Source organism: Aotus nancymaae, unplaced genomic scaffold (genome assembly GCF_030222135.1).
Source record: "Aotus nancymaae isolate 86718 unplaced genomic scaffold, 86718_ANA_hifiasm-v0.15.2.pri h1tg000210l, whole genome shotgun sequence".
NCBI classification, from domain to species: Eukaryota; Metazoa; Chordata; class Mammalia; order Primates; family Aotidae; genus Aotus; species Aotus nancymaae.
The window spans coordinates 579,659-606,618 of record NW_026988625.1 but is presented as its reverse complement, the minus strand read 5'-3'; the positions used below and the strand labels follow the sequence as shown (position 1 = coordinate 606,618).

Here is a 26,960-nt window from a genome sequence, read left to right as displayed (position 1 = left end):
GTGGGAGAATCATCTGAGCCCTCACAGTCAAGGCTGCAGTGAGCCAAGATTGCAACTACTGCACTCCAGCCAGGGCATTGGAGTGAGACCCTGTCTCAAAAAAAAAAAAAAGAAGAAGAAGAAGAAGAAGAAGAAGAAAAATTCAAATAATTCAGAAGAGATCAGTTCCATCTGAATATCTGAGACTCAAAAGGCCAGATGACTCAAACCCTCAAGATGGTTGTAAACCCTCAAGCAAAACTGTGTCCCAGTAACTGAGAATGGTCCTAATAGTGAAAAATTAGGGAAGGAATTGAAGGACACCAATGTAAATTCCAAGAAGTGGAATTCAAAAGGATGTTACAAATGACAGAAGAAAGGACCTGATAAAAACTGCAAGAGCAGCCCAGCTCTAGAACAGTTAGGAAGACCAAAGCCAAGAATGACAGACGCTTACAAATAACACTCCCACAAAGGTTTCAGTTCTGCTCAGCGCAAGAAGCAGCCCAAGTCAGCTGCTCAGGGCTGATGGTGCAACGCTGACAAACAGAGAGGAGAGTTGAAGGGAAAGCAGAACCAGGCAGCTCGCACGTTCCTTCTCTTGATGAAGACAGCAGGTTTCCCAACCAGGGCAGGTGGTGCCGGAGAGAGTAATGCTTCTCAGAATGAGGTCCACTTCTGAGCCCAGAAGTAGATTTCAATGTATAGAAGGAAACTGAAAGAGCCCAGGGGTGCCACCCAGCTCTTGAAAAAGGAAAACATCCATGCCCTAAACTCAAGCCCGGAGAGCTTGATGCCCACTCCAGGGCAAAGTGTGGAACATGGCAGACAGGGATGGTTACTTAACAGCTTTGCAAGCACTAACAAGAGAGATGGACCCTGGGCCCCAGCAGAAGGTTACTGACCCAAGTCCTGAGAGGAGACAGAACAGGATACTGCTGTATATAGTCAGTGCTCTGTCACACAGCTCAGATGTACACACCTGGGTCTTGGCAAAGTAGTTAACAGTTTCTCTTTTGCTTCTTTTTGGGGTCTACAATGAGGCCTAAAAAACTAACTGTTTGGCCAGGCGCAGTGGCTCATGCCTGTAATCCTAGCACTTTGGGAGGCTGAGGTGGGTATATTACCTGAGGTTAGGAGTCCAAGACCAGCCTGGCCAACATGATGAAACCCCATCTCTAGCTGGGCATGTTGGTGAGCACCTGTAATCCCAGCTATTTGGGAGGCTAAAGCAGAAGAGTAACTTGAACCTAGGAGGTGGAGATTGCAGTGAGCTGAGATCGTGCCATTGCACTCCAATATGGGCAATAAGAGCAAAACTGTCAAAAGAAAAGAAAAGAAAGAAAGAAAGAAAGACAAAAGAAAGAAAGACAAAGAAAGAAAGAAAGAAAGAAAGGAAGGAAGGAAGGAAGGAAAAGAAAGAAAGAAAGAGAGAAAGGAAGGAAGGAAAGAAAAGAAAGGAAAGAAAGAAAAAAAGAAAGAAAGAAAACTATTCAAAATCTCCCCAGGTAATCCTCATACAAGGCCAGGTTTGAGAACCCCTTAGGAGCCACTAATTTGTGGTTATAGTCCTCTTTAAGAAATCTATGCCAGGGCCGGGTGTGGGGTGTGGTAGCTCATGCCTGTAATCCCAGCATTTTGGGAAGCCAAGGCAGGTGGATCACTTGAGGCCAGGAGTTTGAGACCAGCCTGGCCAACATGGTGAAACCCTGTCTTTACTAAAAATACAAAAATTAGCTGGGCATGGGGGTGCATGCCTGTAGTGACAGCTATTCAGGAGGCTGAGGCCTGAGAATCATTTGAACCCAGGAGGCAGAAGTAGCAATGAGTCAAGATCGTACCACTGTACTCCAGCCTGAGCAACAGAGTGAGATCCTGTCTTTAAAAAAAGAAAAAAAAATCTAGGCCAAGGATAGTGGCTCACACCTATAATTCCAACACTGGGAGGTCAAGGCAGGAGGATCACTTAAGCTCAGGGGTTCAAGACCAGCCTGGGTAATATAGCAAGACCTTATCGCTAAAAAAAAAAAAAAAAATCAAAAAATTAGCCAGGTGTGGTGATGCGTGCCTGTGGTCCCAGCTATGTGTGGCCTGACTTGGGACAACCAGTTGAGCCCAAAAGGTCGAGTGAGCCATGATGGCACCACTGCACTCCAATCTGCTCAACAGAGTGAGACCCTGTCTCAAAAAAGAAAAAGAAAAGAAATCCAGGCCAGGCGTGGTGACTCACGCCTATAATTCCAGCACTTTGAGAGGCCGGCTAATCACAAGGTCAGGACTATGAGACCAGCCTGGTTAACATAGTGAAAACCTATCTCTAATAAAAATACAAAAATTAGCTGAGCATGGTGGCATGCACCTGTAGTCCCAGCTACTCGGGAGGCTGAAGCAGGAGAATCACTTGAACCCAGGATGCGGAGATTGCAGTGGGCCGAGATCACACCACTGCACTCCAGCCTGGGCAACAGAGTGAGACTTCGTCTCAAAAAAACAGAAAAGAAAAGAAATCCAAAAGCACTAGATGACTGTTCCCCCAGCAAAATATGTAGGAATCCTCCCATTCAGTAATTCCAACTAAAATTCTTTGATACAACCCAACAATTCCAACTAAAACTCTTTGGTGCAACCCAAATGAGCAGCATGCAGAATCCCACCAGGTCAGCCTGGTGATTTCCCCGCTCTGTCTCTTTCCCCAGGATGTCTCCTGGAAGGATGTCCCCAACTGTCCTGCTATCACCAACCCCACATCCCTAACATGTTCATCATTGAAAGCCTGTTCACTGAAACATGTTCATCATTCTCAAATGCCCGTTCCTCTAAGGAGCTCCCCAAGTCCTGGCTAAAAGTGATGCTTCTCAACAGCCACTACGATGTTTCTGTACAAAATAGATAAACAGAGGCTGGATCAAGAAGAGCTGAGGAGAATTGAATGACTTTAGAACCGGTGGCCTGAAGTCAACCTGGCGGAAAGTGGGCTCAGAGAGATGCAGTCAGCTACCACCTATCAGGGAAGGAACAAATACAAGCTTAAAGACCAAAAGCCTCCAAGAGTCCTTGATAGCAAAACGACACCCCAAGTCACAGAATAAAATATTTTAGAGATCCAGTAAAGATCTGGTCTTAGTTCCAAACACTTAATTTTTCACCTAGTACAAGACATGAACCTTAGCAGCAGTGTGAAAAACTGACTGGTTTAGCTGACCAACCGTTTGTACCGTGTTCAACATCCAGGCTACCCTAAGCTATTCAGAGCTAAGTGCTGTGTCCAGTTTTGGGCACCATACTTCAGAAGACAACATCAAATAAGGACTGCTCCAGATAAGAACAGAAATGGGCATGTCCTTCTAGGAACAATCAAAAGGATCAGGGACCTAGGGCCTAAAGAGATGTGAAGATGACACACATCCTCTTCAAACGTTAAAAAGTTCACCTGCTGGCTGGGCAAAGGGGCTCATGCCTGTAATTCCACTTTGTTGTTTTTTGTTGAGTCTAGCTCTGTCGCCCAGGCTGGAGTGTAGTGGTGCAATCTCAGCTTACTGCAACCTCCGCCACCCAGGCTCAAGTGATTCTTGTGCCTCAGCCTCCTGAGCAGCTGGGACTACAGGTGCGCACTACCATGCCCGGGTGATTTTTGTATTTTTAGTAGAGATGGGGTTTTGCCATGTTGGCCAGGCTGGTCTCCAACTCCTAACCTCAAGTGATCCACCCACCTCAGCCTCCCCAAGTGCTCCTGCAATCCCAGCACTTTGGGATACCGAGGCGGGAAAATCAGTTGAGGCCAGGAGTTGGAGACCAGCCAAGGCAACTTAGTAAGACCTTATCTCTATGAAAAAAACAAAAAATGAAGCAGGATTGCCTGAGCCCAGGAGGTCCAAGCTGCAGTGATCATGCCACTGCACTCCAGCCTGGGTGACAGAGCAAGATCTTGCCGCCAAAAAAAAAAATTAAACTTAAAATTTTTAATTTAAAAAGTTCATCTGCAAAAGATTCAACCTTCTATATGAGTAAAGAAGAAAGAATTGGGGCCAGTAAGTGTTCCCAGGCAGCTTTTGACTCAGTGCCAAACTCTTTAATTGTCACCTCCACGTGGTCTAAGCCCCCCTGACTTGGGGCAGCAGGTGTTGTGTCACTACAGATACTCAAATGGATGGAGCAGACTGGGCAGCCACTGGCCAGGGCTGTCAGCAAGAAGCCACCTGCACTGGGCAGGACTGTGCCACACACCTTCTTGAGTCTCCTCTGAAGTCAGTGCCACAGGAGCAGGTGAGCAGACACATAGAGGAATAACCAGTGGGGCCAGTCAGGGATGCTTCAGATGTCACAGCAGTGGTATGGGCAGCATGTCTCAATGCAAAGACAGTAAACAAGCATATTCCATGTCACTGTGTCATTTTTATATCTGTTAAATGGCAAAAGGCCTGTAGTATCCCTAAAGGAAAGCTAAGCTTAACGTCACTTTCCTTGGCTGTTGAGGGTGGGTTAAAAGAACAGAGAAATGCTGCTCTAGAAACCTTTTTTTCTTTTTTTAGATGAAGTCTCACTCTGTCACCCAGGCTGGAATGCAGTGGCACGATATCAGCTCACTGCAACCTCCACCTCCCAGGTTCAAGCAATTCTCTGTCTCAGCCTCCTGAGTAGCTGGGATTACAGGTGCCCACCACCATGCCCAACTAATTTTTGTATTTTTAGTAGAGACGGGGTTTCACCATCTTGGCCAGGCTGGTCTTGAACCCCTGACCTCATGGATCTACCCACCTCGGCCTCCCAAAGTGCTGGGATTACAGGCGTGAGCCACCACGTTAGGCCTGCTCTAGGAACCTTTAGGTCAGAGCGAGGAAAGTCCAGCAGACACCCATGGAGGGAACAGCTTTGTGGAAGAGAGGCTCTGAGATAGGCCTTGAAAGATGGGGGAAGACAGAACTGCTAGAGAACAGGAGTCCATATGTGGGAAATGTGTATGCAGAGGCATGGAGGGCAGATATCAGTGGGAGTATTAGGGAAGCAGCAAGGAAGCCAGTTTAGCTGAAGTGTTTACCAACTCAGGTATAAGTCATCATCAGGGCCAGAATTTTCAGCCAGGGTGCATGGCCAAGCCCCTGGGAGATGTTTAATACCAACATGCAGAGAGGCAGGGGAGGGGCGGGAGAGGGGCACAGGAGAGAAGGAAGGAGAGCTGACTGTGCCTAGGCATCATCTAGGACCTGCTTACTGCATCAGCCCCAAGGGCAGGATGGGTACCTTTGAGTGGGGAGTGCTCCCAGATGTCTGTGATGTGCACTCCATGCCCTGCTTAAGAATCATCACATTCAGGGCCAGGCATAGTGGCTCACACCTGTAATCCCAGCACTTTGGGAGGCTGAGGTGGGTGGATCACCTGAGGTCAGGAGCTCGAGAGCAGCCTGGCCAACATGCTGAAAGCCCGTCTCTACTAAAAATACAAAAATTAGCTGGGCATGGTGGCACATGCCTGTAATCCCAGCTACTCAGCAGGCTGAGGCAGGAGAATTGCTTGAACCCTGGAGGCAGAGGTTACAGTGAACTGAGATCATGCCACTGCACTCTAGCCTGGGTGATAAAGCGAGACTCTGTCACAAAAAAAAAGAAAAAACAAAAGGAAAAAAAAAGAACACCACATTCATATCACCCAGTCTCTTGGCAAGGAAAAAACTGGAGCCTTGATGAATGCAGTGTCATTTCTACAGCTAGAAACAAGCTCCTAAAAGGACCAAAACCTCCCACTGAACTAGGCACATAGAAGAAATGGAAAAAAAATCCCCTCTGACTGCAACAAGTCTATAGTCACCAAACCCCAGACACTGTTCTGAATTTTATTTTTGAGACGGAGTTTCACTCTTGTTGCCCAAGTTGGAGGGCAATGGCACCATCTCTGCTCACCACAACCTCACCAAAGCCTCCCAAGTTCAAGCGATTCTCCCCTCTCAGCTCCTTGAGTAGCTGGGATTACAGGCACACACTACCATGTCCAGCTAATCTTTTGTATTTTTAGTAAAAATGAGTTTCACCATGTTAGCCAGGCTGGTCTCGAACTCCTGACCTCAGGTGATACTCCCGTCTCTGCCTCACAAAGTGCTGGGATTATAGGCATGAGCCACCCCACTCGGACGGTTCTGAATTTTTTTTTTTTAAGTGAACACTGGCCAGCACAGTGGCTCACACCTAAAATCCCAGCATTTTGGGAAGTAAAGGTAGGAGGATCACTTGAGGCCAGGAGTTCAAGACCAGCCTAGGAAACATAGCAAGATCCCATCTCTACAAAAATAAGAACAACAAAATGTGCCAAGAAGCTTGGCATGGAAAAAAAAAATGGCCAGGCGTGGTGGTTCACGCCTATAATCCTAGCACTTCTGGAGGCCAATGGAGTGAACTACTTGAGCCCAGGGGTTCAAGACTAGCCTGGAAAACATGGCAAAACCCCATCTCTATCAAAAAATACAAAAATTAGCTGGGCATAGTTTCACTTATAGTCTTCAGTTACTTGGGGGGCTGAGGTGGGAGGATCACTTGAGTCTGGGGGGGCGAAGGTTGCAGTGAGCTGAGGTTGTACCACTGCACTCCAGCCTAGGGGATAGACTGAGACTCTGTCTAAAAACAAAATAAAATAAAATAAAAATTAGCCGGGCAGGCTGGGTGCAGAGGCTCACACCTGTAATCCTAGCATTTTGGGAGACCAAGACAGGCGGACTGCCTGAGCTCATGAGTTCAAGATTAGCCTGGGCAACAAGGTAAAACTCCATCTCTACTGAAATACAAAAAAGTAGCCGGGTGCGTTGGCATGCACCTGTAGTCCCAGCTACTCAGGAGGCTGAGGTGGGAGAATTGCCTGAACCCAGAAGGCAGAGGTTGCAGTGAGCTGAGATCACGCCACGGTACTCCAGCCTGGGACAGAATGAGACTCCATCTCTTAAAAAAAAAAAAATTAGCTGGGCATGGTGGCATATACCTGTAGTCCCAGCTACTCAAGAAGATGAGGCAGGAAGGTCCTCTGAGCCCAGGAACTTGAGGTTATAATGAGTTACGATCATGCCACTGCACTCCAGCCTGGGCAAAAAAGCAAGACCTTGTCTCTTGAAGAAAAGAGGCCCGGTATGGTGGCTCACATTTATAATCCCAGCACTTTGGGAGGGTAAGGCAGGCAGATCATGTGAGATCAGGAGTTCGAGATCAGCCTGGCCAACATGGTAAAACCCCATCTCTACTAAAAATTCAAAAGGCTGGGCACAGTGGCTCATACCTATAATCCCTGCACTTTGGTAGGCTAAGGCAGGTAGATCACAAGGTCAGGAATTCGAGATGAGCCTGACCAACATGGTGAAACCCCATCTCTACTAAAAATACAAAAACTTAACTTGGCACGGTGGTACATGCCTGTAATTCCAGCTTCTCAAGAGGCTGAGAAAGAAGACTGGCTTGAATCTGGGAGGCAGAGGTTGCAATGAGCCAAGATCGCGCCGCTGTACTCCAGTCTAGGCAACAGAGTGAGACTTGGTCAAATAAATAAATAAATAAGCAAGCCAGGAGTGCTGGTAAATGCCTGTAGTCTCAGTACTCAGGAGACTGAGGCACGGGAATCACTTGAACCAGGGAGGCACAGGCTACAGTGAGCTGAGATCACTGAAAGGAGGGGAAAGGAGGGGAGGAGTCGGGGGAGGGGATTCCAACAAAGAACAGAAACAGAGATGATAGGAAAGGGGCAGCCATGGTATGAGAGGAAGTGGTCAATTATGAAACCATTCTGCACTGTTTACAATTCACAGCACATGGGATATGACTGAAGCCTCACCATAGCCTTGAGATGGGCAAATGGGGCATATTAGCCCCATTTTACAGATGGTAAAGCCAAGGCTCAGAGAGGTTCAAGTAAAACTGTACAGAGCAGGCCCAGGACTAGAAACACTACTGAAATTGCTCTTCTTTGACTAGCTCAGCCACCCAAAGTGGTGGGTTAATGCACCCATCAGAAATGGACAGAGCAGGTGCTCTTCTTTACTCTGTGGGATCCCAGGAGGGCTTAGCTTGCTCTGGAATAGTACTGCCCAATATTTACATCAACAAAAACATGAACATATTCAGTATTTCCCCTAGCCCAGCACAGCTAGTCATGATGTGCCTGTGTTATACAAGGATTATTTCTAGGCTCCTCCTGCCCAGGCAAAACAAAACCTGGCAGATGGAACTGGACATCTGAGGAAAGTTACATAAACCTGCCTTAAATCTACCAAATTCCAGTATAACTAGTCTATCAAAGTGAATAATTGTAACAGAAATGCAAACTTTCCAAGTTTTCATAAGGCAACTCTTGGCAATGACTTTTTATTTTTTTCCCTGAGACTGGGTCTTGCTCTGTTGCCCAGGCTGGAGTGCAGTGGCACAATCACAGCTCACTGTAGTCTCAACCTCCAGAGCTCAAGTGATCCTCCCACCTCAGCCTTCTGAGTAGCTGCGACTATATGAATGTGCCACTGTGCCCAGCTAATCTTTTCACGTTTTTGTAGAGACGGGGTCTCACTATGTTGGGCAGACTGGTCTCAAATTCCTAGGCTCAAGTGATTCACCTGTCTCAGCCTTCCTAAGTGCTGGGATTATAGGCATAAGCCACTGTGTCTGGCCACTAAATCATGATTTAAATATAATTCAATACACTGAAAATCTAAACATAAGCCTCATGACCTTCTAATGCAATTCTCTCATTTCAACTAATATTCAGCTAATAGGGCAGGACCCATGGCAAGACATCATCCCTTCCCGAGGTCAGCAATATCCTAACTATCTTGTATTTAGTTATCATCATAGCTAATACACCTGGGGCCGGCCATGGTGGCTCACGCCTGTAATTCCAGCACTTTGGGAGGCTGAGGCAGGTGGATCACCTGAGGTCAGGAATTCAAGACCAGCCTGGCCAACACGGTGAAACCCTGTCTCTGCTACAAATACAAAAATTAGCCAGGTGTGGTGGCGCACTTGTGTAATCCCAGCTACTTGGGAGGCTGAGACAAGAGAATTGCTTGAACCTGGGAGATGGAGGATGCAGTGAGCTGAGATCGCACCATTGCACTCCAGCCTAGATAACAAGTGAAACTCCATCTCAAATAAATAAATAAATACACTTGGCTATGATCATAACTTTACAAAGTCATCTCATCATCCTCTGTAGAAATCAGGACACTGAGGCTCAAAGGGACGACACTAAGGAGTCAAAGGCAGAAATCTACATCTGAACTCTATTACTCTATCGCAGCACACTCCTCCTCAGGTGGTCATTCTAAGAGGTCACAACAAAAGAGAACACTCAACACAGGCTTAGAGGAACGCACTGCACACAACCGCCAGAGTAAGCATGGGGGAAGCGTGGTCAAGGCTCCAACTCAGCAGGCCTTGACACCAGCTTCTGGCTGCCAGGCCTCGTTCCTGGAAGGTGCTTCGGTGTCCATCTGTACATGGGTGTGCCTGGCATTCCTGACCTCCAGTACATACTCCAGAGCCCAGCACCCACCTACCAGACTGACAGCTCCCTGAGGACTGGAACACTGACCTCTTCAAGTCTATCCACAACAGACCCAATGACACAAAGTCTGACACAGGACAAACGGGCACAATAGGAACTGCCTGTGTAAAACTCATGGAGAATCCCTTCAGGAAGCTTAGGTTTTTGTGTGCTGACTGTTCTTAACAAGAGGCACGATGCTGTGAAACAGACTTTTTTAACAAGCCACCTTAGATGAGTTCAGAGGCTATTCGACCTCTGTTATGCCTTCTCCCACACCATGAGTCCGGTGGGTCCCCTCTCAGAAAGATGGAACCACATGAGCCTTGACTTTGACATTAACATCTGCTTTGGTTGCAGATGTGCCTGCTGGGCTAGGAGGTGTCAAAGAGAATGTTCCCCGCTCTGCTGAGCTATGCTAGGAAAGTGGGGGAACAATCTGACAAGAAAATGAAACACATTACAATCAGGAGAAGGGCAAAAAATAATAATTTAAAAAAAAAGAAAAGAAAATGAAATACAGAAAACTATAATCAACACAGCCCTGGAACTGTTAAAAACCAAAACAAACAAAATCCAGACAGCCACCTAATCTGAAATGAACCCTCTTCCTCTCCATCGTGTCCCTTCCTCAAAACCAAAAGCAACCATATAAAAAGAAGGAGCAGGGCCCTGAGAGCACAGGACCTTAATGGTGGGCCTGGCTCCACCAATGACTTCAGCTTCCTCATCTGTAAACTGAGGCCACTGGTGTCTGCCTTCCAAAGTCCCGCTCGCAGCTCTGGAATTCTAGAGTGTGTGTGGCAAGGGTCAGAAGAAGAAACTACACAGCAACCAGAAGCAACTTTCTTAACTTTCTGCTTCAAGATTGAAAGAGAAGACAACAGCCGGGCACAGAGGCTCACATGTGTAATCCCACCTCTTTGGGAGGCCGAGGCAGGCAGATCAGGAGTTCAAGACCAGCCTGGCCAACATACTGAAATCCCGTCTCTACTAAAAATTACAAAAATTAGCCAGGTGTGGTGGCAGGTGCCTGTAATTCCAGCTACTTAGGAGGCTGCAGTGAGCCAAGATAGTGCCTCCAGAGGTAGAGGTTGCAGTGAGCCAAAACAGTGCTACTGCACTCCAACCTGGAAAACAGAGTGAGATTCTGTCTCAAAAAAAAAAGGCTGAGGCGGGTGAATCACAAGGTCACAAGGTCAGGCATCTGAGACCAGCCTGGCCAAAAGGGTGAAACCTCGTCTCTATTAAAAATACAAAAAAATTGGCCAGGCAAAGTGGCTCACACCTGTAATCCCAGCACTTTGGGAGGCTGAGGTGGGCAGATCATGAAGTCAAAATCGAGACCATCCTGGCCAACATAGCGAAACCCCATCTCTACTAAAAATACAAAAATTAGGCCGGGCGTGGTGGCTCACGCCTGTAATCCAAGCACCTTGGAGGCCAAGGCGGGCGGATCACCTGAGGTCAGGAGTTCAAGACCAGCCTGACCAACATGGTGAAACCCCATCTTTATATTAAAAAAAAAAAAAAAAATACAAAAATTAGCTGAGCATGGCAGCACATGCCTGTAGTCCCAGCTACTCGGGAGGCTGAGGCAGGAGCATCGCCTGAACCCAGGAGGCGGAGGTTGGGCCACTGCACTCTAGCCTGGAGACAGAGCGAGACTCCATCTCAAAAAAGAAAAAAAAAATTAGCTGGGCATAGTGTCTGGCACCTGTAATCCCAGCTACTTGGGAAGGTGAGGCAGGAGAATTGCTTGAACCTGGGAGAAGCAACAATATTACATCTGAGACCTCAACTTCTCAGTCAAGATTTGCTTTCAAACCCATCCCTAACCTGGCTCAGCACCTGTGGAAGCCTTCCATAGCACCTATGCTCATCTTTGGACACAGTGATTGTCACCCTACACTGGACGTATATGCAGGACATGAAGGGAAAATACACAAGGTAAGTTTCTGAGATATTAGGAAAATAAATTTTGAGTTCAAGAGCTATTCAATTTTAGGCCAGACACAGTGGCTCACACCTGTAATCCTAGCACTTTGGGAGGCTGAGGAGGGCGGATCACCTGAGGGCAGGAGTTTGAGACCAGCTTGGCTAACACAGTGAAACCTCATCTTAACTAAAACTACAAAAATTAGCTGGGCGTGGTGGCATGTTCCCACCTCAGCCTCCCAAAGTGCTGGGATTACAGATGTGAGCCACCGTGCCTGGCCTAGCTATTCAATTTTGTTGGGGAAAGTAAACTTTTCTTTTTCTTTTCTTTTTTACTTTTTTTTTTTTTTTTAAAGACAAGAGTCTCGCTCTACCACTCAGGCTGGAGTGCAGTGGCACCATCTCAGTTCACCGTAACCTCCACGTCCCAAGTTCAAGCGATTCTCCTGCGTCAGCCTCCCGGGTAGCTGGGACTACAGGCATACGCCACCACTCCTGGCTAATTTGTTTATTTTTAGTAGAGGTGGGGTTTCACTGTGTTAGCCAGGATGGTCTCAATCTCCTGACCTAGTGATCTGCCCGCCTCAGCCTCCCAAAGTGCTGGGATTACAGGTGTGAGCCACCCCAACTGGCCTAGCTATTCAATTTTGTTGGAAAGAGTAAACTATTTTGCTTTTCTTTTTTTGAGATGGAGTTTCGTTCTTGTTGCCCAGGTTGGAGTGCAACCTCCACCTTCCGGTTCAAGTGATTCTCCTGCCTCAGCCTCCTGAGTAGCTGGGATTACAGGCATGTGCCACCACACTCGGCTAATTTTTTGTATTTTTAGTAGAGACGGGGTTTCACAGTGTTAGCCAGGATGGTCTCAATCTCCTGACCTCCTGATCCGCCCACCTTGGGCTCCCAAAATGCTGGGGTTATAGGCGTGAGCCATTGCACCTGGCCTAGCTACTCAATTTTGTTGAGAAAAGTAAACTTTTCTCTTTTTCTTTCTTTCTTTCTTTTTTTAAAAGAGACTCTCTCTCTATCACTCAGCCTGGAGTGCAGTGGCACCATCTCAGCTCACCACTACCTCCACCTCCCAGGTTCAAGTGATTCTCCTGCCTCAGCCTCCTGAGTAGCTGGGACTACAGGCACATGTCACCACACCTGGCTAATTTTTTGTATTTTTAGTAGAGACGGGGTTTCACCATGTTGGCGAGCATGGTCTCAATCTCCTGACTTCGTGATCCACGCACCTTGGCCTCTCAAAGTGCTGGGATTCCAAGCGTGAGCCACCGCACCTCTCCCCCAGCCAACACTGTTAACCAAACATTCATACAGCTGTCTCAATAACTCTTTCACCAACGTACAGAATAACAGAGTACCACAGGTAAGAGAATGGGCTCTCAGTGATGAAGGTATGTCCAGGCAGGCTGGCCCCAACCTAGCCTGAAACCACCTTCACAGTATCATCTCCTATCACTCCTCCAAATCCTCCCCTTCTGTCAGGCTGGTCACCTCACTGCCTTGGAACATGTATCGGTTATTCCCAATAATAATATCTACAAGTAGCTCACACTAAGTATATGCTAGACATTCTTCTAAGCAGTTGGTATATATTAACTCATTTAACCTTCATACACAGACAAAGTAACTAAGGCACAGAGAGGTTAAATAATTTGCCCAGGGTCACTCAGCTAAGATGTGGCAGGCCCAGGATTGAAACCCTAGAATCTGAGCTTTTAACTGCTATGCTATAGTCTCCTTCTACGTAGCTTTGCTCTGAGCAAAAGCCCCTTCCTCCCTTTCTTATATGGGTGGGAGGCCTGGGGAGTTAGAATTATCTATGTCGCCCAAGAACAGGCAGGATGAAGCTGGCCACAGCAAATGCATGCAAAGCCCTTCTTGAGTGAGTGGCATGCCACTTCTCCTGGATATTACGGCTATCCAGGAGATATGTCTATCTGATCCCTCAACCTAAAGGCTATGGTATCTCTGCCACCTGTCCTTAAATCCATCAGCACTGCCCTCGGTGACACCCCTCCACAGAGAGGTAGCTCACCCTCCAAGGCTGGCCTGGCAGAGGGAGGGCTCCTAGCTCTGGAGGAACTAGGTGCACTGGACATGCCAATCTAGGGTAAAATCAGCCCAATGCCTCAGCACTTCTGGAAGGCATCTCAGAGGCTGGCCTAACTAAAACCCAAAGCGGGACAAAACAAGGTCAGATGCAACCAGCACTGGGGAGTAGCCAGATGGTCTCTGGGGCTCCTCAAGGTATTTCCCATAGGGACTGCCCACAGCCATCCTGAGGGATGAAAGAGACTCAACCTCACTGGCCACCCAGTCCCTCTCTTCTTCAACTGCTGAAACTCTACTCATGCTTAAAGGGCCAGACCAAGTTCAACCTCTTCTTCAATGTCAGAGGGGTCTTTCCCTCCCCTGCAAGCCATTATTCAGGTGGCAGACATCCAGCACATAGTGGCCAGCCCAGGATTCCTTTGTTCCAGGTACGTGCCATTTTTCTCCTTCGCTGATCTCAAGGGCAGAGGAAGTGCCCCTTAAGCTGAGTTTCAAAGGTCAGGAAGTTACCCTGGTACAGAGAAGAGACAGGGATGCCAATCATGAGACCCACAGTGTGCAAAGCATACTGTGTTTAGGGGACTCAACGGGCAAGTAGGGAGAGATAAGGCTGGTGAAACCAAGTCTTGAAGGAACAAGCTAAGGAATGTGCATTTGTAATCCAGAGTCCCAGTCTCATCCTCACCCTACCCTACTAAATTCATATCTAATCTCTGAGAGCAGTGCCTGGGGATGTGTGTTTCTCTAATGCACACCACACCACACACTACTCTAATGCACTGCTGGTTAGGAATGGTGTGGGACAGAGGGCGCACTGACCAGTAAGGAGTTTAGGCAAACCACTAAGGAACTCGATGCAGGTGTCCACCACAAACAGAGATGGCCTGAACTGAGGGTGTGGGAGTGGGAGTGGGGATGGAGAGAAGACAGGCAGAGAACAGAGACTGAAGGAGTAGTTCAGCAGAATCCACCAGGTGACTAGACAAGGGAAGAAGAGTTGAGAAGGGCTCCACTGGCGTTTTTTCCTTGAGCAACTGAGTAGACAAGTGAATCATTAACTAAGTAAGGTAAGACAGGAGGAGAGGCCGGGCGCAGTGGTTCACGCCTATAATCCCAGCACTTTGGGAGGCCGAGGTGGGTGGATCATGAGGTCAAGAGATCGAGACCATCTTGGTCAACATGGTGAAACCCCATCTCTACTAAAAATACAAAAAATTAGCTGGGCATGGTGGCGCGTGCCTGTAATCCCAGCTACTCAGGAGGCTGAGGCAGGAGAATTGCCTGAACCCAGGAGGCGGAGGTTGCGGTGAGCCGAGATCGCGCCATTGCACTCCAGCCTGGGTAACGAGAGCGAAACTCCGTCTCAAAAAAAAAAAAAAAAAAAAAAAGACAGGAGGAGAAGTGTGAGGACAGAGAGAGAGAGTCACAGGAGGAGCTAAGACTTAGATGCCTACAGATCCATGTGCAATTCCCAGGAAAACTCTGGAACTGGTTGGAGTCTGGGCTCAGGAGGAATGTCTCTATGGCTCTCTAAGCTTTAATTCCTAACTTATTGTTGTAGCACAGAACATAGAAATATCTTAAATAGTAATAAATGTTTCAATAAAATGAGAATACTTTCAAGTGTCCTCTTATAATAAAGGTTTAAAGCAACAGTCTCCCAATTTAGAGTGTTAACAAGGTCAGAAAAGGCCCTAGTACCCTGAAACAAGAGTTTTTGTCTCAGGGTTTTTGTTTTGTTTTTTCGAAATGGAGTCTCACACTATTGCCTGGGCTGGAGTGCAACAGCACAATATCAGCTCACTGCAACTTCTGACTCCCGGGTTCAAGCGATTCTCCTGCCTTAGCCTCCCAAGTAGCTGGGATTACAGGCGACTGCCACCACGCCTGGCTAATTTTTTTTTTTTTTGAGACGGAGTCTTGCTCTGTCGCCCGGGCTGGAGTGCAGTGGTGCGATCTCGGCTCACTGCAACCTCTGCCTCCCGGGTTCAAGTAACTCTCCTGCCTCAGCCTCCCGAGCAGCTGGGACTACAGGTAAATGCCACCATGCCCAGATAATTTTTTGTATTTTTTTTAGTAGAGATGGGGTTTCACCATATTGGCCAGGCTGGTCTTGAACTCCTGACCTCATGATCCACCCACCTCGGCCTCCCAAAGTGCTGGGATTACAGGTGTGAGCCACTGTGCTTGGCCTAATTTTTTGTATTTTTAGTAAAGATGGGGTTTCACTATGTTGGTCAGGCTGGTCTCGAAGTCCTGACCTCGTGATCCACCCGCCTCAGGCTCCCAAAGTGCTAGGATTACAGATGTGAGCCACTGTACCTGGCCTGTCTCAGGGTTTTCTAGTAAATATCTTAAAAGGTCCCAACTGTTGCAATAATTGGGTATACTCCTTCCTATCGCCTGCCCCAAACATTTACAAAAAATATCATTAAGGGAAGCTGAAACAGTCCCAACTTACTAGAATACATAAATTCAGGATAAAAGATGCAACGTTTTTCTCAATTCACAAAACCTCAGTGGATTCAGGACATTTACACTGGCATAACATCATATATAAAACTCCCCTCACTTCCTGACACATGGGACACATGGAGTATAGTATCACTGCAGTATCTTCTTAATTACTCAACCTCAGAATCTAAACCTATACTCAAAAGCAAACTACCTCATCGCTTGATACAATGAAACCCAAAGAATGAACTTTTAGAGGCTCCTCCTACTATGACTATGGACTGGGAGAAAGTATAACAATATGAAGTTCTGAGAGAACATTTTTAAATAGCATTAGGCCGGGCACCGTGGCTCACACCTGTAATCCCAACACTTGGGGAGGCCTCAGTGGGCAGATCACCTGAGGTCAGGTGTTTGAGACCAGCCTGGCCAACATGGTAAAACCCCATCTCTAATAAAAAATACAAAATTAGCCAGGAGTGGTGGTGCATACCTATAGTCCCAGCTACTTGGGAGCCTGAGGCAGGAGAATCCTTTGAACCTGGGAGGAGGAGGTTGCAGTGAGCGGAAATCGCACCATTGCACTCCAGCCTGGGCAACAAGAGCAAAAACTCCTTAACTCAACATTTATGTCATGATAAGTAATAAAACGTTACACACACACCTCTAAATGAACAGATTTCCCCTCTGAGAAAAGCCCTTCTGGGAAGCTACTCAACAGGAGGGCCCTTGGGGGAGGTGTGTGCAACATGAAGCTGCAAAGAAATGATCAGATGGCAATCAGTTGCCTAAGCCACATATAAAGCTTTCACTTTTGGCTTTTGTAGTAATTTCCCCATCCTGATTGAAGCAATGGAATCTGGTTGTTGCCAACAATGCTAAATTAGCTGCTTGCAAATTAAAATGTACTTAATGTTTTATTAACATGTAAATCCTAAAAAGGGTTCTAAAAAAGGTTAATACTCTTGGCAAATGCTTTTAAAATCAAAGACTTTATCATACTCACTTTGCCTAAAATAACTTCTCAGTGTATAATATGCAAATCACTCTACTTTTAATAATGTATTTTACACTATCTGCAGACAGTCCATTGTTACAAAATCTTTGCTGTGGAATGTCCTAGAAAAGATTTTTAACAGAAATCCAAAGTTCTTTAAGACGTAATTAATTTGATCATTCAACATTTGCTTGCTTGCTTTGCCTAAGGCACTGTTCCACGCATTAAGTCCCAATTTTTCACCACCGAAAATCACTTTATTTCCATCCTGTGTACTGAAAGACTTCGTTGATCAACCTGATCAATAATTTTTCCTCCTTTAAAAAAAAAAAAAAACTAACCAGGCTTAAACATTGACTCTCACAGCCAAAGATTAGCATCACACAACTGGTGTTCCCCTAGTGAATGGAAAGGCTTTCCATCCTCAAGAAACAACACACGGCTCCACGCAGCCTTGGAGTAAGAAATGAAGACAGCCTGACAGGAGGCATGGAATTTGGGTCCTGGAGCCAGGAAGAGTCAGCATCTTACCTCTCCCCACCACTTTCTACAACTCTACCTTAGGTAACTCCCTTAACCTATTTAACCTCACAATGTCCCCATTTGTAAAAATAAAAATGACAATACACTAACTTTGAAGGTTGAAAAGGTAATTTATGTAAATAACCTAATATTTAATAAATACTCTGTTAATGTTACAAATTTTTTCCAGGCTCCATTTTTTTTTTTAGAAACACAATATTTTTAAAATCATAGTAAGTCCCCTCTTAGACTCCTGAGAACCTGGGGATTCCAACTACGGGATAGGCTAGGGGGATACCAGGATGAATTAGGTCAAAATCCCTGCCCTTCAGGATCTCAGAACACAGTGTAGAAAAGACAAGTCTGTAACACAAACAGATTGTGACAAGTGCTCAAAGAGAAACATAAAGAAAGTACTGTGGTCACACAAAGGAGGAAACAACTCAGTCTGAAGGGGGATGTGTGAGCAGGGGGCTCACAGAGTAGTTGGCATTGAAGTTGAACAGGGGACTTCTCTGGAAGGGAGAAGTGAGGAGAAGGCAGCCTTTCTTGGGTAGAGCAAAGGACACGTGCAAAGGGACACCAGATAGCAAGTAAGAACAGAAAACTTTGCTTTAGAGAAAGAACTGAGTTCAATCATAGCTCACTCTCCCTAGCTAGGGACAAGCAAAAGAATCTTTTCTCGTTGACAAAATGGAAATCACAATGTCTACTCCACAGGAAGGATTAAACACGATCATGCATATGAAGCATTAAGTAAAAGCTGGAAAAACAGTAGCTACTGTGATTAGGTGCAAGAATGGTGGGAAACCAAAGGGCAGGCGGCACTGAGGCTAAACAGATTGCTTTCAGCCAGTCTCAGAAAGGTCCTGCATGCCAAGTAAGAGGTTAGGATTAACTGCTGAGGACAATAAGACCATAGAGGTTTTTAACTGGAGTGAAAGAATTGTGTATCTGCTTTAAAAGAACTCTGGTGTCCATGAGGGGTTGTCTGGGGAGGAGAGCACTCAGGAGGGCACCTGCGAGAACAGGATACAGATTCAGAGTAATTTCAGTAACATTAGAAAGCAAGGCATGCACTCCAGAAATCTACCTTTTTTTCTGAGATGGAGTCTCACTCTGTCGTCCTGGCTGGAGTGCAGTGGGGTGATCTTGGCTCACTGCAACCTCCACTTGCCGGGTTCAAGTGATTCTCCCACCTCAGCCTCCCGGGTAACTGGGATTACAGGCACATGCGACCACGCCCAGCTAAATTTTATATTTTTAGTAGAGACAGTGTTTCACCATTTTGGCCAGGCTGGTCTTGAACTCCTGACCTCAACCACCTCGGCCTCCCAGAGTGCTGGGATTACCAGCGTGGGCTACCCGCGCCTGGCCTGCACTCCAGAAATCTTTCTAAATTCAAATCCACAAGGGTTAATGGACGGCTGCATCTGGGAGTAGGGTTAAGCAAGCCATTAATAAATCCCTCATCTGGTGAACGGTGGTGTCACTAGCTGAAGAGATGAGGAGAGGTCTGAAGTCCGCTGACTGTTCTTCTATGCCCACTTCCACTCCAGTTTTACAAAGTTAATGTCCTCTCTAGCCCTTAAGGAACAAAAGAAAGGAAACGCTCGTAGGGAGAGAGGGAGGGAAGGTTCAGAGACTGTGACTCCAAGTTCAATGTCTAGCTCTACCAAGCACTGCTCTGCCCAGAGCGAACCCCAGCTCTTTATCTTCCCCTCAGGAAACCGGCTCCTGGGCCTTTTTTTAATTTCCGGCCCGTTGCAGACAGGCAGCACTACTCGGCTGCCGACTCAGAGATGCTGGCAGGGTGGGCTCCAGAGGACGTTGGCAAATCCATTGGTAAAAGAACTAAGCCAATTTAGCATGCTTTCCTCACAAAAGGAGACAATTAGCGAGAAGGAAACCCGCTGCATTCAAGATCCAAAGTACCAAGTTACCATTAGAAACTTTGGCCCGTTTTGATTCGAACGACAGAAACCAACCGTTACCCTCCCCCCCACCAAAAAAAATGGCACTTAGCTTCATCAGGGAAAGGAGATCGGGATGACAGAGTGGAGGAGAGGGAGGGAAAACCGCGCCGCGTTTGGGGCCGAACCCACGCCTTCCAGGAGTTGGAACTTGCCCGCTGTGTGACTCTGCAGTCACAAGGCGACAGTTTGCTAGGACCCAGCTCAATTTCAAACGACCCACCAACAAACTGACCTAACTTTGGCCTCCTGGCCGCCTCCTCCCTTTCGTAGCCCGAGCCTCCCAGACTCCCGAGCTGCGGCCGTGCCAAGCGGAGCAGCAAGCCCGGTACGCTGCGGCCCAGGGCGGGGCGGTTCCGCGGCGCGAGCTCCGGGCAAGGGCTCCGACGCTCGGGCCTTCCCCGAAAGCGCCCGGTTTGGGGCCGCCCAACCGCGCTCTCACATTACGCCCTCGGGTCGGGCTGCGGCGTCCGCGACAGGGGGACACGGCCACGCTCCAGGCGGAGGTTGGCGTGAACGCCCCGGACCGGGAAAAGGGGCTGGCAGTGGCTCCCTACGCGACCTGGCACTCCCGCCCAGGCTGCGGCCTAGGCCAGCCCCGTTAGCTCCCTGAGCCGGCGCGCGGCCCGGGGGACTGACGAGGCCATGTAGAGCAGGAAGCCAGAGGGCAGCGCCCTGAGAAACCCCCGCCTGCCTCAGGAGTCCGAGCCTAGGACGCCACCCTAAGCCGGACCGCCGCCGGAGAAAGGCTTTTACCTTCATCAGCCTCCTGCTGGCCGCCATCTTGGATTTGGTGGTGCTCCTTCCCCAGAATGCATCGCGGCCGGCCGGGTGGCTAGAGCCCCCGCACTTCCTGGAGCGGGGGAGGGGCCGCAGGGCGGGGCCAGGAGCAGAGCCGAGCACCTACTGTGTGCTTCCTAGCGTGCTGTGGGGAGCGTGGAGGAACGCAAGTGAACGGCACAGGCTTGGCCGCCGCATTTTTGGAGCGTCCAATCACATGGCAGTTATAACCAGTGCCTGACACATAGTAGGCGCATAATAAATATTGATTTCATAAAATAGTTGGTAACCAAGATTATTTCAGGCACTGCAGGCGCTAAGCTTAAGAAAACTTGTGCTAAGCTCTGTGAAGAAAACTGAGTGATAGGAAAGTTACTGTGGGGACCTACTTTTCTTTGAGAGGTCAAGGAAGCTAAATCAAGAAAATGGCCCTACTAAGTGCCAGACCCGTCTCGAGTGCTTTGTTTTCTTTCTTTTTTTTTTTTTTTGCAGGTTCATCTTTTTAATAAGCTCTGTAAATGACATCCTAAACACTATATGAGACAACAGAATATTTTTTCTTCCAGTATTTAAAAAAAAAAAAAAAGACATTTGCAAACATTTTAAAGCAACTCTTCTATATAATCAGGTCAGCAATCTGAATTAGAAAACACCCCTGGATAATCATGCTCCTGATGCACATTTCTTTTTTTTTTTTATTTTTATTTGAGACAGAGTCTCGCTCTTTCAGGTTGGAGGGCAGTAGCACAATCTTGGCTCACTGCAACCTCTGCCACCTGGGTCCAAGTGATTCTCCTGCCTCAGCCCCCTGAGTAGCTGGGATTACAGGCGCGCACCACCACACCCAGCTAATTTTTGTATTTTTAGTAGGAACAGGGTTTCACCATGTTGGTCAGGCTGGCTTGATGCACATTTCTTATAGGTACATTTGAAAATTGCTTCCTAACCACAATAAACACTGTGTACAGGTTTTCAAAATGTCCCTGGATACATATTAATTTTTTGAAATCAATCTGGCCCAACTTGCCAGTTATTGCTAGATCCAATAATCCTGAGAGTTCAAACTAAAAAACTGGTAAAAAGAAAAATACTCAGGCTCTACAAATGTAACTTGTCTTTAAACAGGCAGAAAATTTTTTTTAAAAGATAGAGGTGTCTAAAAGGTCTTTGGCTACCTTGGCAGCTCAATTTAAAAACAACAGGTTGATATACTGTAAAATAAGATGTTTCAGTGTAGCTCCAAAAACCTTTATAAATACAGCCATTTGGAAGGACGATCCTGGATCAAAAATTATTCCTTGTGTATATTATGTTCATGTCTCATTTCAGTTGTCATAATTGTCTCTATAATTTCCTCCTGAGTAGCGGTCGTAACCACCCTGGTTTCTGCCATTATAGTCTCTGAAAGTGGAACGTCCATATCCATATCCATACCCTCCAGGTCGATTGTCATAATACCTGCCACTCCCATAGCCCTGGTCCCCACCACCTCTAGAGTAGCTGCGACCACGCCCATGGGTCCCAAAGGCACCTCCTCTAGTTCCCCGAGCAGACTTGCCTGCGTGATCCACATGGATCTGACGACCATCCAGGGACTCTCCGTTCATGGCTCGCATGGCAACTGAAGCATGCTCTGGGTTGGTGAAGGTGATGAAACCAAAACCCCTGGACCGCTGAGTCTCCCGGTCCTTGACAACGACCACCTCAGAGATAGGCCCGAAGCTGCTAAAGTGCTCTTCAGTGCCTGCTCATCGGTGTTAAAGTTGAGCCCCCACTACGAAAAGCTTTCCTTCTTCAGAGGACATGGCAGCGAATTCAAGTCCTGGAAACTAAAACGTAAAGAAGCCGAACACACAGAGACGTCTGAAGAGCAGAGAAAACAAGCGAGTGCTTTGTTTTCTTTGATCACCTTCTGAGATATATTAGCATTAATGCCCTCATTTTGCAGGAAAAAGAAGCAAAGAGGAAGCCAGTGACTTGCCCAAGGTCACATGGCCAGCTAGAAGCAGAGACAGGCTCCCGTCCCAAGTGGGCTGCTGGCTCCAAAGCCAATGCTGGGACCTGGAAGATGGGAAGTAACAGCTGGGAAGGCTGGTGGAGAATGTTTCAAGCCGAGGAAGCAGCACTGGCAAAGGCCATGAGGCTGTCTGTGTGGCCAAAATAGAGTAAAAGGATTATAGGGTGGGAGGGAGGATCCTATACAAAGGGGAGGAGTTGGTTTCTATCCGGTGTACTGTGAGAGGCCCTTGATAGATATGAGTATCCACCCCATGGTCAGATAATTTTTTTTCTTTTTTTGAGATGGAGTCTTGATCTGTTGCCCAGGCTGGAGTGCAGTGGCACAGTCTCGGCTCACTACAACCTCCACCTCCCAGGTTCAAGCCATTCTCCTGCCTCAGCCTCCCGATTAGCTGGGACTACAGGTGCACACCACCCCCACCAGCTAATTTTTGTATTTTTCATAGAGATGGGGGTTTCACCATATTGGCCAGGCTGGTCTCGAACTCCTGACCTTGTGATCGGCCCACCCCGACCTCCCAAAATGCTGGGATTACAGATGTGAGCCACCTCGCCGGCTCCATTTTTTTTTCTTTTTTGAGACAGTCTTGATCTGTCACCCAGACTGGAGTACAGTGGCACGATCGCAGCTCACTGCAGCCTCGACCTCCTAGGCTCAAGGGATCCTCCTGCCTCAGCCTCCCAATTAACTGGGACTACAGGCACATTCCACCACACCCTGCTAAGTTTTTTATTTTTTGTATCGATGAAGTCTCACTATCTTGCCCAGGCTGGTCTTAAACTCCTGAGCTCAATCAATCCTCCCACCTCAGCCTCCCAAAGTGCTGGGATTACAGGCATGAGCCACTGCGCCTGGGTTGAGATGCATGTTTTAAAGAGTACTCTGATTGGTGAATGGGGAATGGAAGTAGGTAAGAAGAGAAGAAGGGGAGCAGGGGCCACTTGGAAACCTGTTGCAGTCATTCAGGCAAAGAGGTCACAGTGGCCTGGACATGGTGGCTCACGCCTGTAATCCTAGCACTTTAGGAGGCTGAGGTGGGCGGATCACCTGAGGTCGAGAGTTCGAGACCAGCCTGACCAACGTGGAGAAACCCCGTCTCTACTAAAAAATACAAAAATTAGCCGAGCATGGTGGTGCATGCCTGTAATGCGAAACCCTGTTCATACAGACCTTAGCTACTCAGGAGGCTGAGGCAGGAGAATCGCTTGAACCCAGGAGGCAGAGGTTGCCGAGATCACGCCATTGCACTCCAGCCTGGGCATAAAGAGCAAAACTCCATCTCAAAAAAAAAAAAAAAAAGGGTGACAGTGGTTTGGCATTACAGGTACCAATGCAGGCAGAGAGAAGAGAATAGCTTCAGAATATACTCAGGAGGTTTTCTTTTTTTTCAAGACAGTTTCACCCTGTTGCCCAGACTGAAGTGCAATAGCACGATCTCGGCTCACTGCAACCTCCACCTCCCGGGTTCAAGTGATTCTCCTGCCTCAGCCTCCTGAGTAGCTGAGCTTACAAGTGCTTGCCACCATGGCTGGCTAATTTTTGTATTTTTAGTAGAGACAGCGTTTCAGCATTTTGGCCGGGCAGGTCTCGAACTCCTGACTTCAAGCCATCTGCTCACCTTGGCCTTCCAAAGTGGGGGGATTACAGGAGTGAGTCACTAGGCCTGGACATTTTTCTCTTTCTAAAAACAGTGGGTTTCTCCTGAAAGGGGAGAAGGAAAGGGAAGTGGAAATAATATAGCCTGGAATAAAGCTGGCCTCACACTCATCTTGGGAGCCCAGGCTTGACACAGGAAAGAAGGGAGAAACTAAATGACAAGTCTCATGTGATCGGCACTTCTGCCTTTTACCTCCCCGAAGGTCAGTACACTGGGTGTTCAATGCACATTTGGCGTATGTATGAGGAACCCCATCGGCTCCCTCATGTCACAGGGGACTTGGAAGCCTGGGGACTGACTCTGGGATCCACTGTGAGCTTAGGGCCTGCCCTTAGTGGGCCCAGGACAAAGGAAAACATAGCTTTATTGGGAATTGCTTTCCTCTGTAGAGAACTACAGGGGGAAAGGACTCCGACTCTGAGAAATTCCAAGTCAGTTGAGGAAGCACAATTCATACCTTTGACCGGGAAGTGCTAAGCTGAAAATAGAGTGAGATCAGGAGAGGCTCAATGTCAAAGACTAGCCTTTGCCATGGCATCTTCTTGCATCTTTGCCACTGCCTGCAAGATGACTCCCTTGCACTTTGCAGGTGGGAAGCCAAGCCTCTGAGCTGCAAAGTGCTTTTGCTAAACAAGCACTCAGGAAATGTACCCAGTCCCAGTGGAAGGGCTGCCTGGCCTTTGGGGCCCCTCTCCTGCTCTAAAACCTTCATTGCTCCCTCTAGCAGGCCTGGCTTCTAGTCATACCAGCTCCCCTCCACTCAGTCAAACCCTGTTCATGCAGACCTAGCCTTTCTGTGCCACCTCCCCTGTCATCAGAAGTGACCTCGTGGTGACTCATGCCTGTAATCCTAGCATTTGGGGAGCCAAGGCAGGAGTATTGCTTGAGCCCAAGAGTTTGAGGCCAGCCTGGGCAACATAGGGAGACCCCGTCTCTACAAAAAATTAAAAAATCAGCTAGATGTGATGGCCAAGTAATTCTAGCTTCTTCAGAAGCTGAGGTGAGAGGATCACTTGAGCCCAGGAGACTAAGGCTGCAGCAAGCAACGATCATGCCACTGCACTCAAGTCTGCATGAAAGAGTGAGACCATGTCTCAAAAAAACAAAACAAAACAAAACAAAACAAAAAAAAGAAGAAAAAGAAGTGGCTTCTTTTGGCTAGGTACAGTCTCATGTCTATAATCCCAGCACTTCAGGAGGCTGAGGCAGGAGGATTACTTGAGGCCAGGAGTACAAGACCAGCCTGGGCAACATAGCAAGACCACTATATCTACAAAAATAAGTAGGCTGGGTGCGATGGCTCACACCTGTAATCCCAGGACTTTGGGAAGCTGAAGTGGGCTGATCACAAGGTCAGGAGTTCAAGGCCAGCCTGGCCAACATAGTGAAACCCTGTCTCTACTAAAAATACAAAAATTACCCAGGGTGTGGGGGCACATGCCTGTAGTCCCAGCTACTCGAGAGGCTGAGGCGGGAGAATTGCTTGAACCTGGGAGGCAGAGGTTGCGGTGAGCCGAGATCACGCCATTGCACTCCAGCCTGGGTGATAGAGTGAGACTCCATCTCAAACAAACAAAAAGAGATACATTTTATTTATTTTATTTTATTTTATTTTTTTTTTTGAGACGGAGTTTCCCTCTTGTTACCCAGGCTGCAGTGCAATGGCGCGATCTCGGCTCACCGCAACCTCCGCCTCCCAGGTTCAGGCAATTCTCCTGCCTCAGCCTCCCGAGTAGCTGGGATTACAGGCACGGGCCACCGTGCACAGCTAATTTTTTTTTTTGTATTTTTTAGTAGAGACGGGGTTTCACTGTGTTGACCAGGATGGTCTCGATCTCTTGACCTCGTGATCCACCCACCTCGGCCTCCCAAAGTGCTGGGATTATAGGCGTGAGCCACTGCGCCCAGCCCAAGTGATACATTTTAAAGAAGTGGCTTCTTCCTCCTCCTGGACTACCAGGCCCTTCTGCTCACACTGACCACATGCTGTTCCTTCCTCTAGTCAGCATGGAGTCCTGGGCGGTCACGTATCAGGCCTTGGGCCCAGGTCCAGAGAGAGAGATACACAGGGAGCACCTGCCACCAAGGAGCTCACAGCATCCTGAGAAGGCACCAAGGAAAACATCAAAGGGTGTTGAGGGTTTGGTGAGGTGTGGGGGCTCAGAGGAGGGACCTTGTAGAAGCTGGGGGAGGAACCAGGGATGGAAGGAGTTCCCCAGTAGGCAAGAGGACAAGGAAAAGCAAGTGCCTCTGCTGGGACAGAAAATGGCCAGCTGGGCACTGGATGCTTATACCCTTCACTGGCACCACAGAGCAGTACCAAGACGTTCTATTTGATAGAAGAGAAAACTGTGGCCCTGAGAGAAGTGGCCCATCACTGGGCTAGGAAGCTGGGTACCAGAAGTTGGACCCCTGTCTAGAGTATACAGGTGAGGCTCTGCCTCAACCTCCCTCTGACAACTTGAAGCCTCATCTCTCACATCCCTCACTTCCCACAATCAGTGTTGTGCCACATGGTACCCCCCCACTGTGCCCAGGCTGCTTCTTCCGCCTGTGGTGCCTTTGTCATTCCTCCCTCTACAATTAGCAGAGACTCAATTTATTATGCTCCCTTGGGTAAGCTGACAGTAAGATGCATGCTGAACCCCTTTGATTTTTTTTTTTTTTTTTTAGACAAGGTCTGGCTCTGTCTCTCAGGCTGGAGTACAGTGGATCATGGTTCAGTACAGCCTCGACCTCCCGTGCTCAAGTGATCCTCCCACTTCAGACTCCCAAGTAGCCAGAACTACAGGTGCACACCTCCATGCCTGGCTAATGTTTGGAAAAAAAATATTTGCAGAGACAGGTTGTCACTGTGTTGCCCAGGCTGGACTCTAACTCACGGACTCAAGATTCTCCCACCTCAGCCTCCCAAAGTGTTGGGATTACAGGTGTGAGCCACCACACCTGGCCTGGACCCTTCTGAGTGCAAAGGCAGCACACAGAATCTCTGTGACTCCCCCAACAGCCCTCTGGGGTCAGAACTGCTATCAACCCCATTTACAGAGGAAAAAGCTGGGACTCAAGCTGTTCATCAACTT

At 47.8% G+C, this 26,960-nt stretch overlaps 1 protein-coding gene and 1 pseudogene across 1 annotated transcript in view; both read right to left on the bottom strand.

Moving 5' to 3' along the window:
• UBE2L3 (ubiquitin conjugating enzyme E2 L3) overlaps window positions 1-20,237 on the bottom strand; it is a 52,439-nt gene extending 32,202 nt beyond the window's left edge. The window contains exon 1 of the mRNA XM_012466497.2: window positions 20,180-20,237. Coding sequence (XP_012321920.1) covers window positions 20,180-20,206 — 27 coding nt within the window. The 5' untranslated portion in view covers window positions 20,207-20,237. The remainder of the gene's footprint in view (window positions 1-20,179) is intronic.
• Window positions 20,238-20,766: 529 nt separating this feature from the next.
• On the bottom strand, window positions 20,767-22,081 carry LOC105726913 (RNA-binding protein 3-like; annotated as a pseudogene).
• Window positions 22,082-26,960: the final 4,879 nt, after the last annotated feature.